At 41.5% G+C, this 14,719-nt stretch overlaps 1 protein-coding gene across 1 annotated transcript in view; it reads left to right on the top strand.

The window, feature by feature from the left end:
- Positions 1 to 14,719, top strand: part of TDRD9 (tudor domain containing 9) — a 140,134-nt gene that overhangs the window by 73,993 nt on the left and 51,422 nt on the right. Inside the window, exons 9-14 of the mRNA XM_032267563.1 lie at positions 472 to 536; positions 3,220 to 3,274; positions 3,416 to 3,500; positions 4,973 to 5,030; positions 6,736 to 6,840; positions 14,491 to 14,588. Of these exons, the coding sequence (XP_032123454.1) occupies positions 472 to 536; positions 3,220 to 3,274; positions 3,416 to 3,500; positions 4,973 to 5,030; positions 6,736 to 6,840; positions 14,491 to 14,588 (466 nt within the window). The remainder of the gene's footprint in view (positions 1 to 471; positions 537 to 3,219; positions 3,275 to 3,415; positions 3,501 to 4,972; positions 5,031 to 6,735; positions 6,841 to 14,490; positions 14,589 to 14,719) is intronic.

Here is a 14,719-nt window from a genome sequence, read left to right as displayed (position 1 = left end):
GCTATCTCTCCCCAACTCCCCACCCCGCACCGTCCCTCCCTTATTTCCCCCCAACTGACCCCAGTGTGTAGTGCTCCCCTCCCTGTGTCCATGTGTTCTCATTGTTCAACACCCGCCTGAGTGAGAACATGCTGTGTTTGATCTTCTGCTCTTCTGTCAGTTTATTTTAAATGATTTTTACTTTGAAGTTCTGGATTACAGTAACTAAATTTCAAGGAAAACTTCTGCAGATGGTAAGTTTTGATAGAAGAAAATAATGAGTCAAAAGGCTTAAGGTCCCCTGAATGACCATGGGGCCTTGGATGTTTTCTCATCTCTTTAGGCTTCTGTTTTCTTATGCAAAATAAAGAACATTACTTTGGATGACCTGTACAAGCCCTTCAGGATTAAAAGCTTGTAATGTTACGATTGTAGAGAAGCAGTAGCTACTATAGCCTTTATTAATATTTGTGCACATTACATTTTTAACAGGAAGAAGGCCTGGGCAGGTGCCCAGTTTGTGTCTGAGCGAAGCAGCGTGCTGGTGTTTTTGCCAGGTAAGAGTGTCATAATTTTGTGACTTGGAATCATAATACTCTGGAGAGAGGCTAAGTTTGTGCAGATTGTGAAAATGCTATTCTCCATAGGACTTTATTCTTTTTACACTTTGAACATGTGAACAAATGTAACTTTCAGTTTGGCTTTTTATTATAACCCTTGTATTTCTAAAAAGATTTCTTCTTAATAATTAAGAGTTCAGGCCGGGCGCGGTGGCTCACGCCTGTAATCCCAGCACTCTGGGAGGCCGAGGCGGGTGGATCACGAGGTCAAGAGATCGAGACCATCCTGGTCAACATGGTGAAGCCCCGTCTCTACTAAAAATACAAAAAATCAGCTGGGCATGGTGGCGCGTGCCTGTAATCCCAGCTACTCAGGAAGCTGAGGCAGGAGAATTGCCTGAACCCAGGAGGCGGAGGTTGCGGTGAGCCGAGATCGCGTCATTGCACTCCAGCCTGGGTAACAAGAGTGAAACTCTGTCTCAAAAAAAAAAAAAAAAAAAAAAAATCAAAATTTTGTTGTTGTTGTTTTTTGAGACAGAGTCTCTCTGTGTTGCCCCAGCTGGAGTACAGTGACACGATCTCAGCTCACTGCAACCTCCGCCTTGTGGATTCAAGAGATTCTCCCGCCTCAGCCTCCCGAGTAGCTGGGATTACAGGCAGGCGCCACCATGCCCAGCCAAAGTTCCACTTTTTGAAGGCAGTCTTGCCACCTTCAAAATTTCCAGTAAAATATTTGGCTTTGTTAAATTTACATTTTACATACATGGTTATAAATATGAGGTAACTCATCAGTTTGCCTTGAAAACTTATTTAGTAATAGTAAAACATACTGTTATTGTAATACCATGAGAATCATTAGAGTAATCCTTGAGTTTCTTCCTCAGTGTTTGAGAAAACAGGCTTTTAAAATACCTTTTTGAAAAGATGAATTTATGTTAAATTGTACTTTTTCAAAATTACTTGATTTTTTAATCAAGTGGTATAGCTTGATGAAATATTATAACAATAATTCGAGTATTTCTGTTATAATATAGAGCATAAACGGATTTGTTCTTACAATAATGGAGAATGAAAACATGCAATGAAAATAGCTTAATTTTGGAATGCAACATACAAGTTTCAGACTTTTGTCATGTTTTGCTTAGGTGACAAGGATTTGTTTACATGCAGGGAGCAGCTGTTAGCTGACAGTGGGGTGGTGTTATATTTGCCCTGGAAAATATTTATCAAATGACTACTGTAGTCGATAATGTTGTATTAAGGGGAAAAAATCACCAGAGTAGAGCCATGTTGATACTAGCTTAAGATTACCTAACATGAGATAAATACTTTTTATTATTTTTATTTATTTATTTTTAGAAAGGGTCTTGCTCCGTTACGCAGGCTGGAGTATAGTGGTGTGACCCTGACTCCCTGCAGCCTCTACCTCCTGCAGTGAAGAGATAGCTCCACCTCAGCCTCCCGAGTATCTGGGACTGTGGACGTGCACCCTTATGTGTGGCCAATTTTTTTTTTTTTGGTATTTTTTTTGTAGAGACAGGGTTTCACTCTGTTGCCAAGGCTGGTGTCCAACTGCCAGGCTCAAGTGATCGACCTGCCTTGGCCTCCCAAAGTGTTGGGATTATAGGCGTGAGCCACTGCTCCTAGATGATAATTAATTTTTACCTGCTAAACATTGGCTGAAGAAAATATTTAGAAGTGATATTTTACATTTAGGACTGCTGTCTTAATATGTTCATGTGAATTCAAGTCTGATACATGTTTGTGTGTTAACTGATCTCTTATGAACAGTTCTATATTGGTTTTCTAGGGCTGCTGCAACAAAGTGCCACAAACTAGGTGGCTTAAAAGAAGTCATTTATTCTCTCCCTGTTTTTGAGGCTAAGTGTTCAAAATCAAGTTGTCAGCAGGGCCATTCTCTTTCTGAGCCTCTTCCTCCTTCCAGCTCCTAGTAGTGGCCATCAGTCCCTGGTGCTCCCTGACCTGTGGCTGCATCACCCCTGTCTCTGTTGTCACATGGCATTCCCTGTGTCTGTGCCTCTTCCCTTCTTATATGGACACCAGTCATTTTGGATGAAGGGCCCACCCTGTTCTAATATAACTTCATCTTAACTAATTACATCTGCAATGACTCTATTTCAAAATAACACCACATTCCAGATTACTGGGGTTAGAACTTCAATACGTCTTTTTAGGGGACACAGTTCAACCCATATACAAACTCAGATTTGAGAATCAGGGTGAGGCAAAAGCACATGCTAGCCTAGCTTTCAGCAGACAGGCGGAGGCCTGATAGAAATGGCTTAGCACATCCTCATGACCAAGACTTTACTTACAAATGTTATTTTTTGATTGTAAAGATTTTGCATGCTCATTATAGAAAATTTGTAAAATCTGGGGGGAAAAATACAAAAATTATCATACAGCCAACACCCACAGGGAATCACTGCTGTGTAAAGGGAAACTGGAAGAATATGGTTTTTCCCCATACTTTTGAGTTACTACTAATCAGTGTCACTGTGTACTTTTACTTGTATTTCTGGCATATTTAGGCGAAGAGGATAAAAAAGTCAAACTGGTAGGGCCTTCTTTGAAAGATATGTCATTTCAATTTAAAGGTTGATTTCTAGCAGTAAATACAAACATGTTTATTTCCCTCCTGCACTTTTTTCTTCCCCAGGTCTGGCTGAAATAAACTATATGCATGAACTTCTCACCAACTTGGTTCATAAAAGGTATGTTGAAAATGATATAGCTGTATTCTTCTAAACTGTTGCATTGTTTCTGTCTTAAATGATTTTAATTATCTCAATATTTATATTTGTATCTCATATATATCTATTCTTTATGGATGTTTCATTTTAGTAACTTCTCAGGTTGCAGGTCTATCCGCTTCATTCAAGTGTGGCTTTAGAAGAACAGAATAATATATTTTTAAGTCCAGTTCCTGGGTACAGAAAGGTAGGAAAACTGGGAAGACAAGTTCTAAGCACTTTAGGTAAATTTTCCTTAGAGACTCTACTCATGAAAAAAAAATTTTCCAGGTATTGTGCATCATGCCTATGTTTCCAGCAGTTTGGGAGGCTGAGGTGGGTGAATTGTTTGAGCTCAGGAGTTTGAGACCAGCCTGGGTGGCATGGTGAAACCCCTGTCTCCACAAAAAATATACAAATTACCTGGGTGTTGTGGCACACACCAGTAGTCCCAGCTACTTGGGAGGCTGAGGTGGGAGGCTTGTGTCTGTGAGGTCGAGGCTGCAGTGAGCCAAGATCACACCAATGCACTCCAGCCTGGGTGACAGAACAAGACTCTGTCTCAAAAAGAAAAATGAATAAAAGAAAAAAGTTTCACATTTCAGCAGTGTATTCTGTACTTGGTGGTTAGTCCCTTAAATATATACCTAGGCCGGGCACGGTGGCTCATACCTGTAATTCCAGCACTTTGGGAGGCTGAGATGGGCAGATCACAAGCTCAGGAGTTTGAGACCAGCCTGGCCAATATGGTGAAACCCCGTCCCTACTAAAAATACAAAAATTAGCCAGGCGTGGTGGTGCACACCTGTAGTCCCAGTTACTTGGGAGGCTGAGGCAGACGAATTTCTTGAACCCAGGAGATGGAGGTTGCAGTGAGCTGAGACCATGTCACCACACTCCAGCCTGGGCAACGGAGTGAGACTGTCTCAAAAAACAAAAAACAAAAAAATTTACCTAATGAGCCAGATACGTTGTTTAGTTTTGTGTTTTATTTTGTAAATCAGTTTGCTAAAAAGCTAAGATTTTTTTATTTCCTCAATTCAGGAATTGTGATACGTTTTAATTCTTCTTTAGCATTTCTCCAACTTTGGGACTGTTCCGATGTGCCTGAAACCACTCTTGTGACTCTAGTTAGAAGCCATATTCTAGGTCCTGCTTCAGGAGGATTTTTAAAATCTCAAATTATGTGTGAATGATGGAGTTGTTTTAACAAGACCCTTCTAGAGCTGCTTGAGGTGATCAGGGGCTCTGAGCCGACAGCCTTTCCCCCTTGATTGCTTTGGAATCCTCAGGAGCAGCCTTGAGTGGTATTCTAGGGCAAGTACAAGCTGCAGCCCTTCTTCTAGAAACCTGGTTATGGCTTTTGCCCTGGAGCAGTTCCCAGACCCCTCTCCACCCTACCAAAGCTACCGTAGCAGCAGTCAGGAGCAGCTCCCTTTGCCTGTGTCTTGTCTGCCTGTGTTTAAGCTCCTGCTGTGTTGTATGTGGCTGGTTTGCCATTCATCAGGGGCTTCTTGATGAGTTGTGATGTGTATAAAATAGAAAAATGGCTAATTTTGAAATCTGAGTTCAGTACTTACATTCAGAAGCTTTAAAATAATTTTTACATTTTTTAGAACTTTGCCTAATGATGTCCAGAATATAGTAGGAATGTCAGCTTTTGTCTTTGGTGTTTAACAGATTATTCTGTCCACCAACATTGCAGAGAGTTCTGTCACAGTTCCAGATGTCAAATATGGTAAGATACTTCTCCGTTTCACCTCCTGGCATAAACTACGGAACTGTATTTATTGGCTTACTCACCTCACTCAGGAATCGTTTTTCTCCTCCTCCCCATCTCTTCCCATTTTGGAAGACGGAATTTAGAAAAGTAGGTCTATGTGGTTTCTCCCATACTCGGCTCACCACCACCTCCTCTGAGTACACCATTTCATGCTTTAGGGCAAGCTGGGTTGCAGGAAGTATTCCGGGTGTTCCACTGGGTCTTGCGGGAAACAGCTTTGGGACTGCCAGGTGGAGTTCTGTGACTGGAGGGAGGCAGGTGTGGGGAAGAGCTCAGGCCATCTCAGTTCTGAAGATACCATGTAGCAGGACACCATGTCAACTCTGGAGCAGGCCACTTTGTCATCTGGTCTTCTGCAAATGTGTCTCTGATTACTTTGTCAGATTGCTTAATCAGTGAGTTTTCTGCATTCAATAATTTACATTTGAAAACCTAATGCATGTGCCAGGCACTCTTCTCAATGCTGGCAGTACACTGGTGAATAAGACGAAGTCCAGTCCTCATGGCTGCTATGTCCTGGTGGGAGAGAGAGATGCTCGGCAGGTGAAAAGGTCTTTATAATTTCAGGTACAGGTCAACTAGATATTCAGGTGGAAGTGTCGTGGAAGCAACTGGTTGTGTTAGCCTGGAGACCAGGGCCAGGGAGCAGGTGGCGGGGGCATCAGCCGGTGACTGGCATTAGAAGCCAGGAACCTGGCCGAGCTCTTCTGGAAACACACAGAGGGAGGGTGGCCCTGGTGTTTAAAGGTGGGCAATAAGAGCTGCAGAGGGGCCTCCAGGGCAGTGGGAGGAAAGCCAGTAAACACAGAGGCCTAGCCACCCAGTAGGAAAGGGTCTTGAGGGGATGGAGTGGAGGAGTGCATCAGATGCCCATGGTGGGTCAGGGGGAACCCCCAGCGGGTTGTTGTCAGTGACCTTGACGAGAGCAGCTTTGGTGGAAGCAAGTGTCTGCTTGGAATGGCCTCAAGGAAAGAATGGGACGAGGTGAACCCAGAACCAGTGGTGGCAGACAGCATTCCACAGGCGCTTTGCTGTAGTGGGGTAGAGGAAATGGGGCAATAAGTGAAGAGGTGGCCTAGGGGAGTGAGTATTGCCAACGGGAGATCCCCAGTGCTTAGATTGTGTAAGGGAAAATGTGTGGTGGAGGGGAGGAGGCAGGCCACCAATGAGGATACCAAAGCACAGAGATACTTGGCAGCTTATCCAGCCAGGCACACGCACACGCACCCACACATACAGATGCACACACACAGACACACACACCCATCCAAACAGACGTGCACGTACCCAGACACCCAGACCCACCCACAGGCACACACATAGATGCGGGATTTGAATTCTGGTAGTCCCGTGCAGCAGTTGCTCTTCTGTACTACTGTTGTAATGGTGTTCTTTTGGAGAACGTTACTCTTTTGGGTGCAGTCCAGGTAGGCCATTCTTTACACCCAGAGACTCCCGGTAGTCAGCAAGAAAGGATGTGACCACCAACTCCCTGTCCTGAGCAGAAGGAGTGGTCAGTGCGTGGCCAAACATTTCTGCCTATTCACTAATTCTTAAGGCTGCGTGTTTCAAATTGGTTTATCATTATGCATTGTGATTTTTATGCAATGATTTCTTATTAGCGTGGTGTTTACATTCCTCCCCCCTTTTTTAATGGCAGTTATAGATTTTTGTTTGACTAGAACACTGGTCTGTGATGAAGATACAAATTATCAGAGTCTGCGATTGAGTTGGGCCTCTAAAACCAGCTGTAATCAGAGAAAAGGTAAGATGTGTGTTAAAGCACAATCATGAGCCAGTGGTGACTCAGTGGCACATTCAGGTGTTTTTTAAAAATATATTATTTTTTTGCACATTTATTTTTGCTCAGATATTTTCTTTCTTGGAACTAGTTTTAAGTTTTTAGCAATAGCTTCCCATATTTGTCAGATAGTCCATTTAAATCCCTGCTTCTCCTCTCTTCTAATGCATGGGGTCTTTGTACATAATGGATAAACCCCATCATCCTGACACTATATTTTTTCCCAAAGTGAAATTAAGCAATTATTGGTGAAGAACTATGGAAACCAACTGGATCACTTCAGTAATTTTTTTTTTTTTTTTTTGAGTTGGAGTCTTGCTCTTGTCGCCCAGGCTGGAGTACAGTGGTGGGATTTTGTCTCACTGCAACCTCTGCCTCCCAGGTTCAAGCATTTCCCTTGCCTCATCCACCTGAGCAGCTGGGATTACAGGTGCACATCACCATGCCCACCCGATTTTTGTATTTGTAGTAGAGATGGGGTTTCTCCATGTTGGCCAGGCTGGTCTCGAACTCCTGGCTTCAGGTGATCTGCTCACCTCAGCCTACCAAAGTTCTGGGATTACAGATGTGAACTGCCACTCCTGGCCCACTTCAGTAATTTTTGATGGATCTGATTTCTGTTTAACTTTGATCTTCCTAGGGTTAGTTTTCCTAAACTGGTTCCACAGAGAGTTCCAGATTTGCTGCATCAGCCACATGTATCACTGGGCAAAGATGAGGGTGTGGGGCCCCTTTTGGGTCTTGGGATGCTTTGACCACAGTGGAGGTATATTCATGACATACCTGGGACAGGTTGTTAAGATCACCTGTGGTGAGAACTGATTTCAGGGGACAGTGTTCTCAGTGCAGACTGAGAAGTGGCTTATTTTTTTGTTTGTTTTTTAGAGAACCTTTTGGGAAGGGTAGATAAAAGACCATTTCAAGAATACAGAATACTAAATACACCCCCCCAACATAATAAATGACTGTTTACCATATGCCAGACATTCTTCTAAATATTTTATTGATTCATTTAATCTTCCTAGCAACCCTGTAAGTGTGTACATAGTATGCTAATTAAGATTCCCATTTCTTAGTGAAACAGCTGAGACACACAGGAATAGTAGCTTACTCAAGGTTATACTAGGAAGAGATGGGAATGAGGTTTGAACACAGAAATCTGGCTTTGGTCTACATTCTGAACCGTTTTGTTATATTGCCTCCCCTGAAATGACTTGGCTAGAGAGGGGTTAAGAGAATGACTAAGCACCCATTAAAATACGGTCACAGAGGCCAGGTGCGGTGGCCATACCTGTAATTCCAGTACTCTGAGAGACCAAGGTGGGTAGATTGCCTGAGCTTAGGAGTTCGAGACCAGCTTGGACAACGTGGCAAAACTCCATCTCTACCAGAAACACAAAAGATTAGCTGGGCACGGTGGTGCATACCCGTATTGTGGTCCCAGGTACTCAGGAGGGTGAAGTGGGAGTATCACTTGAGCCTGGGAGGTGGAGGCTGAAGTGTGCCGAGATCACTCATACTGCACTCCAGCCTGGGAGACGGAGTGAGACCTCTGTCTCTCTTTGCTTTGGAAAAACCTTATGTCAAGTTATGTATTATTATAAGCTTAAGAGAAAAAAGGATATTAAACTGTAATCACTCCACCATGTTTACCTTCTTTCTCCCTTAAACTTACCAAAAAATTATGCTTTTAAAATGACTAGAAATAAATATACAAAAGTGTTAAAAGTGGTTATCTTTGGATCAGTCTTGGGATTATAGGAGTTTTATCTCTTGTCTACCTTTTGTATGTTTAGAATTTCTATGATTAGAAAGATATTTATTATAAAATTTCTTCCCTTACAAGATATTGTAAAGATAGTACATAGATTGGCTTGACTCTTTCCTTCATCTTCCCCTAGAGTGGGACATCTTTATAAGTATAGTCAACCAGGAAATTGACATAGTGTAACACTGTTACACTATGTCAGTATATACCTTGCTTCACAGTTTTACATGTAGTGTGTGTGTGGTTCTCTGCAGTTTGATCCCATGTGTAGGTTTGTGTAACTACTGCTGTGATGAGAACACAGAACTGACCTGTCCCACTGCCCTGCAGCGGTGGCCCTATGCTGCTCCCTCGCAGCCATACCTGCCTTGAACACTCTGCCTGCCAGCTAGTGACCCGTCTTCATCTCCGCAGCTTTGTCATTTCCGGGGTGTTAGAAAATGGAATCATACAGTATATGACCTTTTGCGATTGGCTTTTTCTACTTACCATAGTGTTCTTAGGAGCCATCTAAGCCAGTACAAGCTGCATGTATCGGTGGTTCATTTCATTTTATTACTAAGGAGTATTCCACTGAACATTTACCTATTTAAGGACGTTTGAGGTTTTTCCAATTCTTGCCATAAGAATAAAGCAAGTGTGAGGCCGGGCGCGGTGGCTCACGCCTGTAATCCCAGCACTTTGGGAGGCCGAGGCGGGTGGATCACGAGGTCAAGAGATCGAGATCATCCTGGTCAACGTGGTGAAACCCCGTCTCTACTAAAAATACAAAAAAAAAAAAAAAAAAAAGAATAAAGCAACTGTGAATATTCATGTACAGGTTTTGGTGTGGCCATAAGTTTTCTCATTCCTCTGTTTTAAAAACCCAACAACATAATTACTGGGTCATGTGGTAAATATGTTTAGTTTTATAAGAAACTACTGCAAACTCATTCCATGGTGGCTGTGTTATTTTACATTCCATCAGCAATGTGTGAGATCTATTTTTCCATACCCTTGCCAGCACCACTGTTAAAAATATTTTTTTGGTTAGACACAGTGGCTCACTCTTGTAATCTCAGCACTTTGGGAGGGTGAGGTGGGCAGGTTGCTTGAGCCCAGGAGTTTGAGATCAGCATGGGCAACATGGCAAAACCTTATCTCTATAAAAAATACAAAAATTAGCCAGGGATGATGGCGTGAGCCTGTACTCCCAGCTACGCAGGAGTCTGAGGTGGGAGGATTGATTGAGCCTGGGAGGTTGATGCATTTAGCCATGATTACGCCACTGCACTCCAGCCTGGGTAACTAGAGGGAGATGCTGTTTTGAAAAAGAAAAGAAAAAAATTTTAGACAAATTTAACAGAGTTTTAAAGAACAATTTGCAAATGGGGCTGCCCCTGAACCAGAAGAGGTTTAGAGAGACTCAGGTGCTGTTGCATGGTCAAGGAAGATTTATGGACAGAAAGAGGAAAGTGACGTGTAGAAAACGGAAGCAAGGTACAGAAATGGCCACACTGATTACAGCTGGGCATTGGTCCTCTTTGAACATGATTTGAGCAGTCGGTTGCCTTTGATGGGCTGAAACTTGGTGACTGGAATGAGTGGGTATAGTCTGTTTACACATCTAGTTAGGTTACAGTTTACTATGTGCTCAACTTAAAATATGAAAGGAGGTATCTTTAGGCTAAGCTCAATTTAACAATTTTCCCCTTTGGTCAACCTGTCAAGATTAAGAGGTTGACCAAAACCTTAGGCATTGATGTCACTTTGTCACCATTGTAAATGTATTTATTTGGTCTCAAGTCTCACTGGGAAATGGCAGAACAGTGAGTTTTGTCAGGTGGCAACAAGGACTTTAAGTTATTTTTTTGGTAAGGGTTAGAGTGGAGGGGACCTCTTTGTGTTGGGATTTTTTGTTTGTTTTAATAGGAGAAGAAAACAAGTTGGTCTGTTTTAGCATCTATCCGTTTTTTTTTTTTTTTAAGAAGTTTTAGTTTGATTATTTTGCATTTAGTATGAGTAACTTTATTTTGGATTAGACTGCTCTGTTGAAGCCTAGTGTCTGAATTTAGTCTAAAACAATAGTCTCTCATCACCTTGTTTAACAATTTCCTCCTTTTGATCAGGTTTCACTTAGGTGAGAGTGTGGCCAAAGCTTAGGGCTTTAGTGCCACTCTCAGTTACTGTCATTTTGGTCATTTTGGGTTTTTAGTCTCATGTTATTTATGGGCTATGGTGTTTTTCATGGTCACACTTTTTATTTTTAATTTTTTTTTAACTTTTGTTGTTTTAAGTGAAGGAGTGACTGACTTTTTTATTTTTGAGACAGGGTCTTGCTCTGTCACTCAGACTGGAGTGCAGTGACATGATCATGGCTCACTGCGGCCTCAACCTCCCAGGCTCAAGCAATCCTCCCACCTCAGCCTCCCAAGTGGCTGAGACTACAGGTGTGTGCCACCACACTCAGCTAATTTTTTATTTTTTTGTAGAGACGGGGACCTCTCTATGTTGCCCAGGCTGGATCTCACTATGTTGCCCAGGCTCTCGTTATGTTGTCCAGACTGGATGCAAGTGATCCTCCTGCCTCAGGCTCCCAAAGTGCTGGGATTACAAGTGTGAGCCACCACACTCAGCTGGCATTTTATAGATAGCTGTATGTAAACATTTAAAACTTTTGAGAGAGTGCAGTGTACCAGGGAGACTACTATTAACGACTATTAGGAGGTTAATACCAAAAGTTTGAAGTATGTTCTTTAGCCAGGGTTTCCATGAACCAAGCCAGTGAAAATCAAATAGATCAAAGAATGAGTCAGATAAAGAGTTTACTCATTTTAACCCAACAGCCTGTTTGCTTATCTTCTGCAACTGAGTCTTTATAATATCTGATGTATTTATCCACATGTAATAAGTAGTGTCAGCAACTGTATGTTGTTTTTTCTTTCCTAGTCTAGTCAGTAAGTAATCTAGAGCAATTTTATTACCTAGCACAACTTTAGCAAGAGAATTTAAAGAAGTCTGTTGTGTAATCAGAGGCTTTGTAGTAGAATCTATTCTAGAGCCTATTAGGAGGGATACATATTTAATTATAGTCTCATTTACTCTAAACCATGGGAAAAGAGACCTAACTAATTATATCTATCTAGAAGGGTAAAGGCCTCTTGGCAGTGTTCTCTTTAAGCCATGATGTAAGTCAAGAGCGGTGAACCAGTGTTTTGTTTCTGACTGATGATGGATTAACAAAGGTGCTGTTAAAATTTTTATGTATATCTACCCTTTATCTTTTGTTTATTAAGGCATAATATTCCATGTATAAGGTTGGCTATAAAATCTTATTGAAAAAGTATACCCCATGAGTGTATATAATGACCTCCTTTTTAAGGGAGGTTGCTATTTACATTATTGTTTATAGAGGCAGAAGTAAGGGGAAAAAATAAGAGGTTAAGAGTCTCATGATAGAGAAGTCTTCATTTGTGATCTTGGGTAAGCTGTTCACATCTGGGATGTTGTCTGCTTTTGGGGAGAAAGTTGTTTTGGTTAGCGTTACCTTAAAGTTTCTAATGGGTGTATAGTTTTGAGAGTCTGGAGGGGCTCTTCTAATTTGTGAGATTATGAACTTAAGCTTTGAGATTCCAAAGTTTTGTAGTTGGTGGCAAGGGCAGTCTTCCTGATGTTGTTTTTTAGAGTAGTCAGTCTTTGGGTTTTAGATTGTGAAGTATTTGATTGTCCTTAGTTGGTGGACCATGAAAAGCCTTTTTTACCTGGTGAAAATATATTTTGATATAATGCATTAAAGTGTTGTGGCATTTAGTCATATTAGAGTTTAGTAGCAGCAAATACTTATCAAGTGAATAAAAGCCTTTTAGTGCTTATTTTATAAGGGATTACTTTCTGTTTTTTACTGAAGTGGGTCTGATTGTCATCAATGTGTAATTCCTTTGACTAAGACAATCTAGTTAGTTTTGTCTAATGCTATTTTATCTGTAATATTTTATTTAACTGTTTTATAACTTGTCTAGTGAAACAAGCACTTCTACCCATGGAGATTTTTTTTTTAATGAATGACCCATGAGAGAACACATTTTCTAGTAACCATTTAGAATAATTTCAGTGGACTTTGGATAATTGGGGTGGTGATCCCTAGTTTTTGGCATCTGGCCCTGGGGTGATTAAGGCAGAGGAATATTGCCTCCTGGGTGTGTAGTCCATGTAGAGGACGTTCGGCTCTGGTTAGTTCTACATATCAAAGACATGTTCCTGGCTGGGCCCTTGGCTCTAAGAATTGGCTAGTCTTGGGAAGGGGCAGTCTTATCTCAGCCAGAAGGGTTTTTAAAAATACCAAAGCATCATGCTATACATAAAATAAAAAAAATATTTAGAATATAAAGTGCATTTTCATTTTTGTAAAGAAAATCACTTGCATGTGCTTGCATGGGTCTGTGTCTGGGTTCTTGGCTCTGTCCCATTGGTCTTTCCCTTTCCCTCCACCAGTACTCCACTGCCTTGATTACTGTAGGACAAACTGTTACATCAAAGAGTGATTCCTCCCACTTTATTCCTCACTTTCTAAATGGCTTTCAATGTTGTGAGTCGTTGGCCTTGCCGGATAGATTTCTAATAAGCTTGTCTGTAGATAGCAAAAAGGCTTTGTGATTTCGATAGGAATTATGTTAAACCCATAGATGAAAATGTGGAAAATTGACATAATGACTATGTTGAATCTTCCAGTCTCTGAATGCTTACGTGTCTCCGTTTATTTAGGCCATCTTCGGTTTCTTTCATCAGCAGTGTGTGATGTATACAGTGTATACGTCCTGTATATGCTGTTTTAGATTTATGCCTCAGTGTTTCATTTGGCTTAAAGTGATTGTAAATGACATTGTGTTTCAATTTTGATTTCTACATGTTCATTACTAGTAGCTGGACATACGGTTTTTTTGTGTGTGTTGATCTTGTATCCTGTGTCTTTGCTGAATTAACTTAGTGGTTTTTGGAGGGCTTTTTTTTGTTTGTTTGTTTTTGTGATGCCTTGGGGTTTTCTTAGATCATCCTGTCATTTGCAAATAAGGTGGGTGGTGGTGGAGGAGGAAGCCCAGATTCTCCACAGTCTCCTGGCAGTGAGGGGGATGCCTGGGAAGGCAGGCAGGGCAGCAGGGTTCCCCACAGGTGGAGAAGGAATGCCTTCTGGGTTGCCCCATTTCTTTTAAAGCTGCATTTTAAGACTCCCTCCTACCCGTCCATCCACTCTCTTTCCTTGGACAGTTTTATTACGTGTTAGGATAAAAGAGTTGCTACTTTGTAGGTGATGGAGTCACAATGGGCCAGCTTTGGTTCTGAGCCCTCTGCTTGATCCTCACTCAGTCACATAATGTGGGGTGGTTGGCAGCTGGGAGGGTGCTTTGCAGCGGGGCGAGGATGGGTGGGTGGCAGAAGCCATAGGAAGCATAAGCTGCTGAGACAGCCTTCTCAATGGCATTGTAGGTCCTGTCACCAACCTCATGACTTTCTATTATGAACTGTGCATTTTCAAGAAGTGTGTACTTGGTTTCTGTTGCATATTGGGCCAAGGTTGTTTTCTACAAAAGTATGCATTGGATTTTACATTGGTCACTAGGTAGAAGTCAGCATTTAGTCTTATTCTAATTTATTCTAACTTTTTAGGATAGTCATTCTTATTTAGAATAACATTTAAAATAAGAATAACTTATTAAGAATACACTAACGTGTTCTCAGGTTTTACTGACATAGTCTGTAGAAGATTCTTAAGGCTTCACTTAATTAATATTTAATAGCTATTAAAAATATATCTTTATGCTGATGTTAAAGTAATTAATGCCGAACACTGTTTGCACATCTCTCCTCTGAAGGCCGTGCTGGACGAGTGTCTAGAGGATACTGTTACCGGCTGGTATACAAGGATTTCTGGAACAACTCCATACCTGATCATGTTGTTCCTGAGATGCTGGTAATTCACTTTGGTCATTGTGAATTAAGACTCCCTCTCACCCCTCCGTCCACTCTTTCCTTGGACAGTTTTATTACGTGTTAGGTTAAAAGAGTTGCTACTCTGTGGGTGATGGAGTCACGAGAGTAACA

This window comes from Sapajus apella, unplaced genomic scaffold (assembly GCF_009761245.1).
Source record: "Sapajus apella isolate SASKATOON/1434 unplaced genomic scaffold, GSC_monkey_1.0 scaffold170, whole genome shotgun sequence".
Lineage (NCBI taxonomy): Eukaryota > Metazoa > Chordata > Mammalia > Primates > Cebidae > Sapajus > Sapajus apella.
This window is presented reverse-complemented; position numbering and strand designations above follow the sequence as displayed.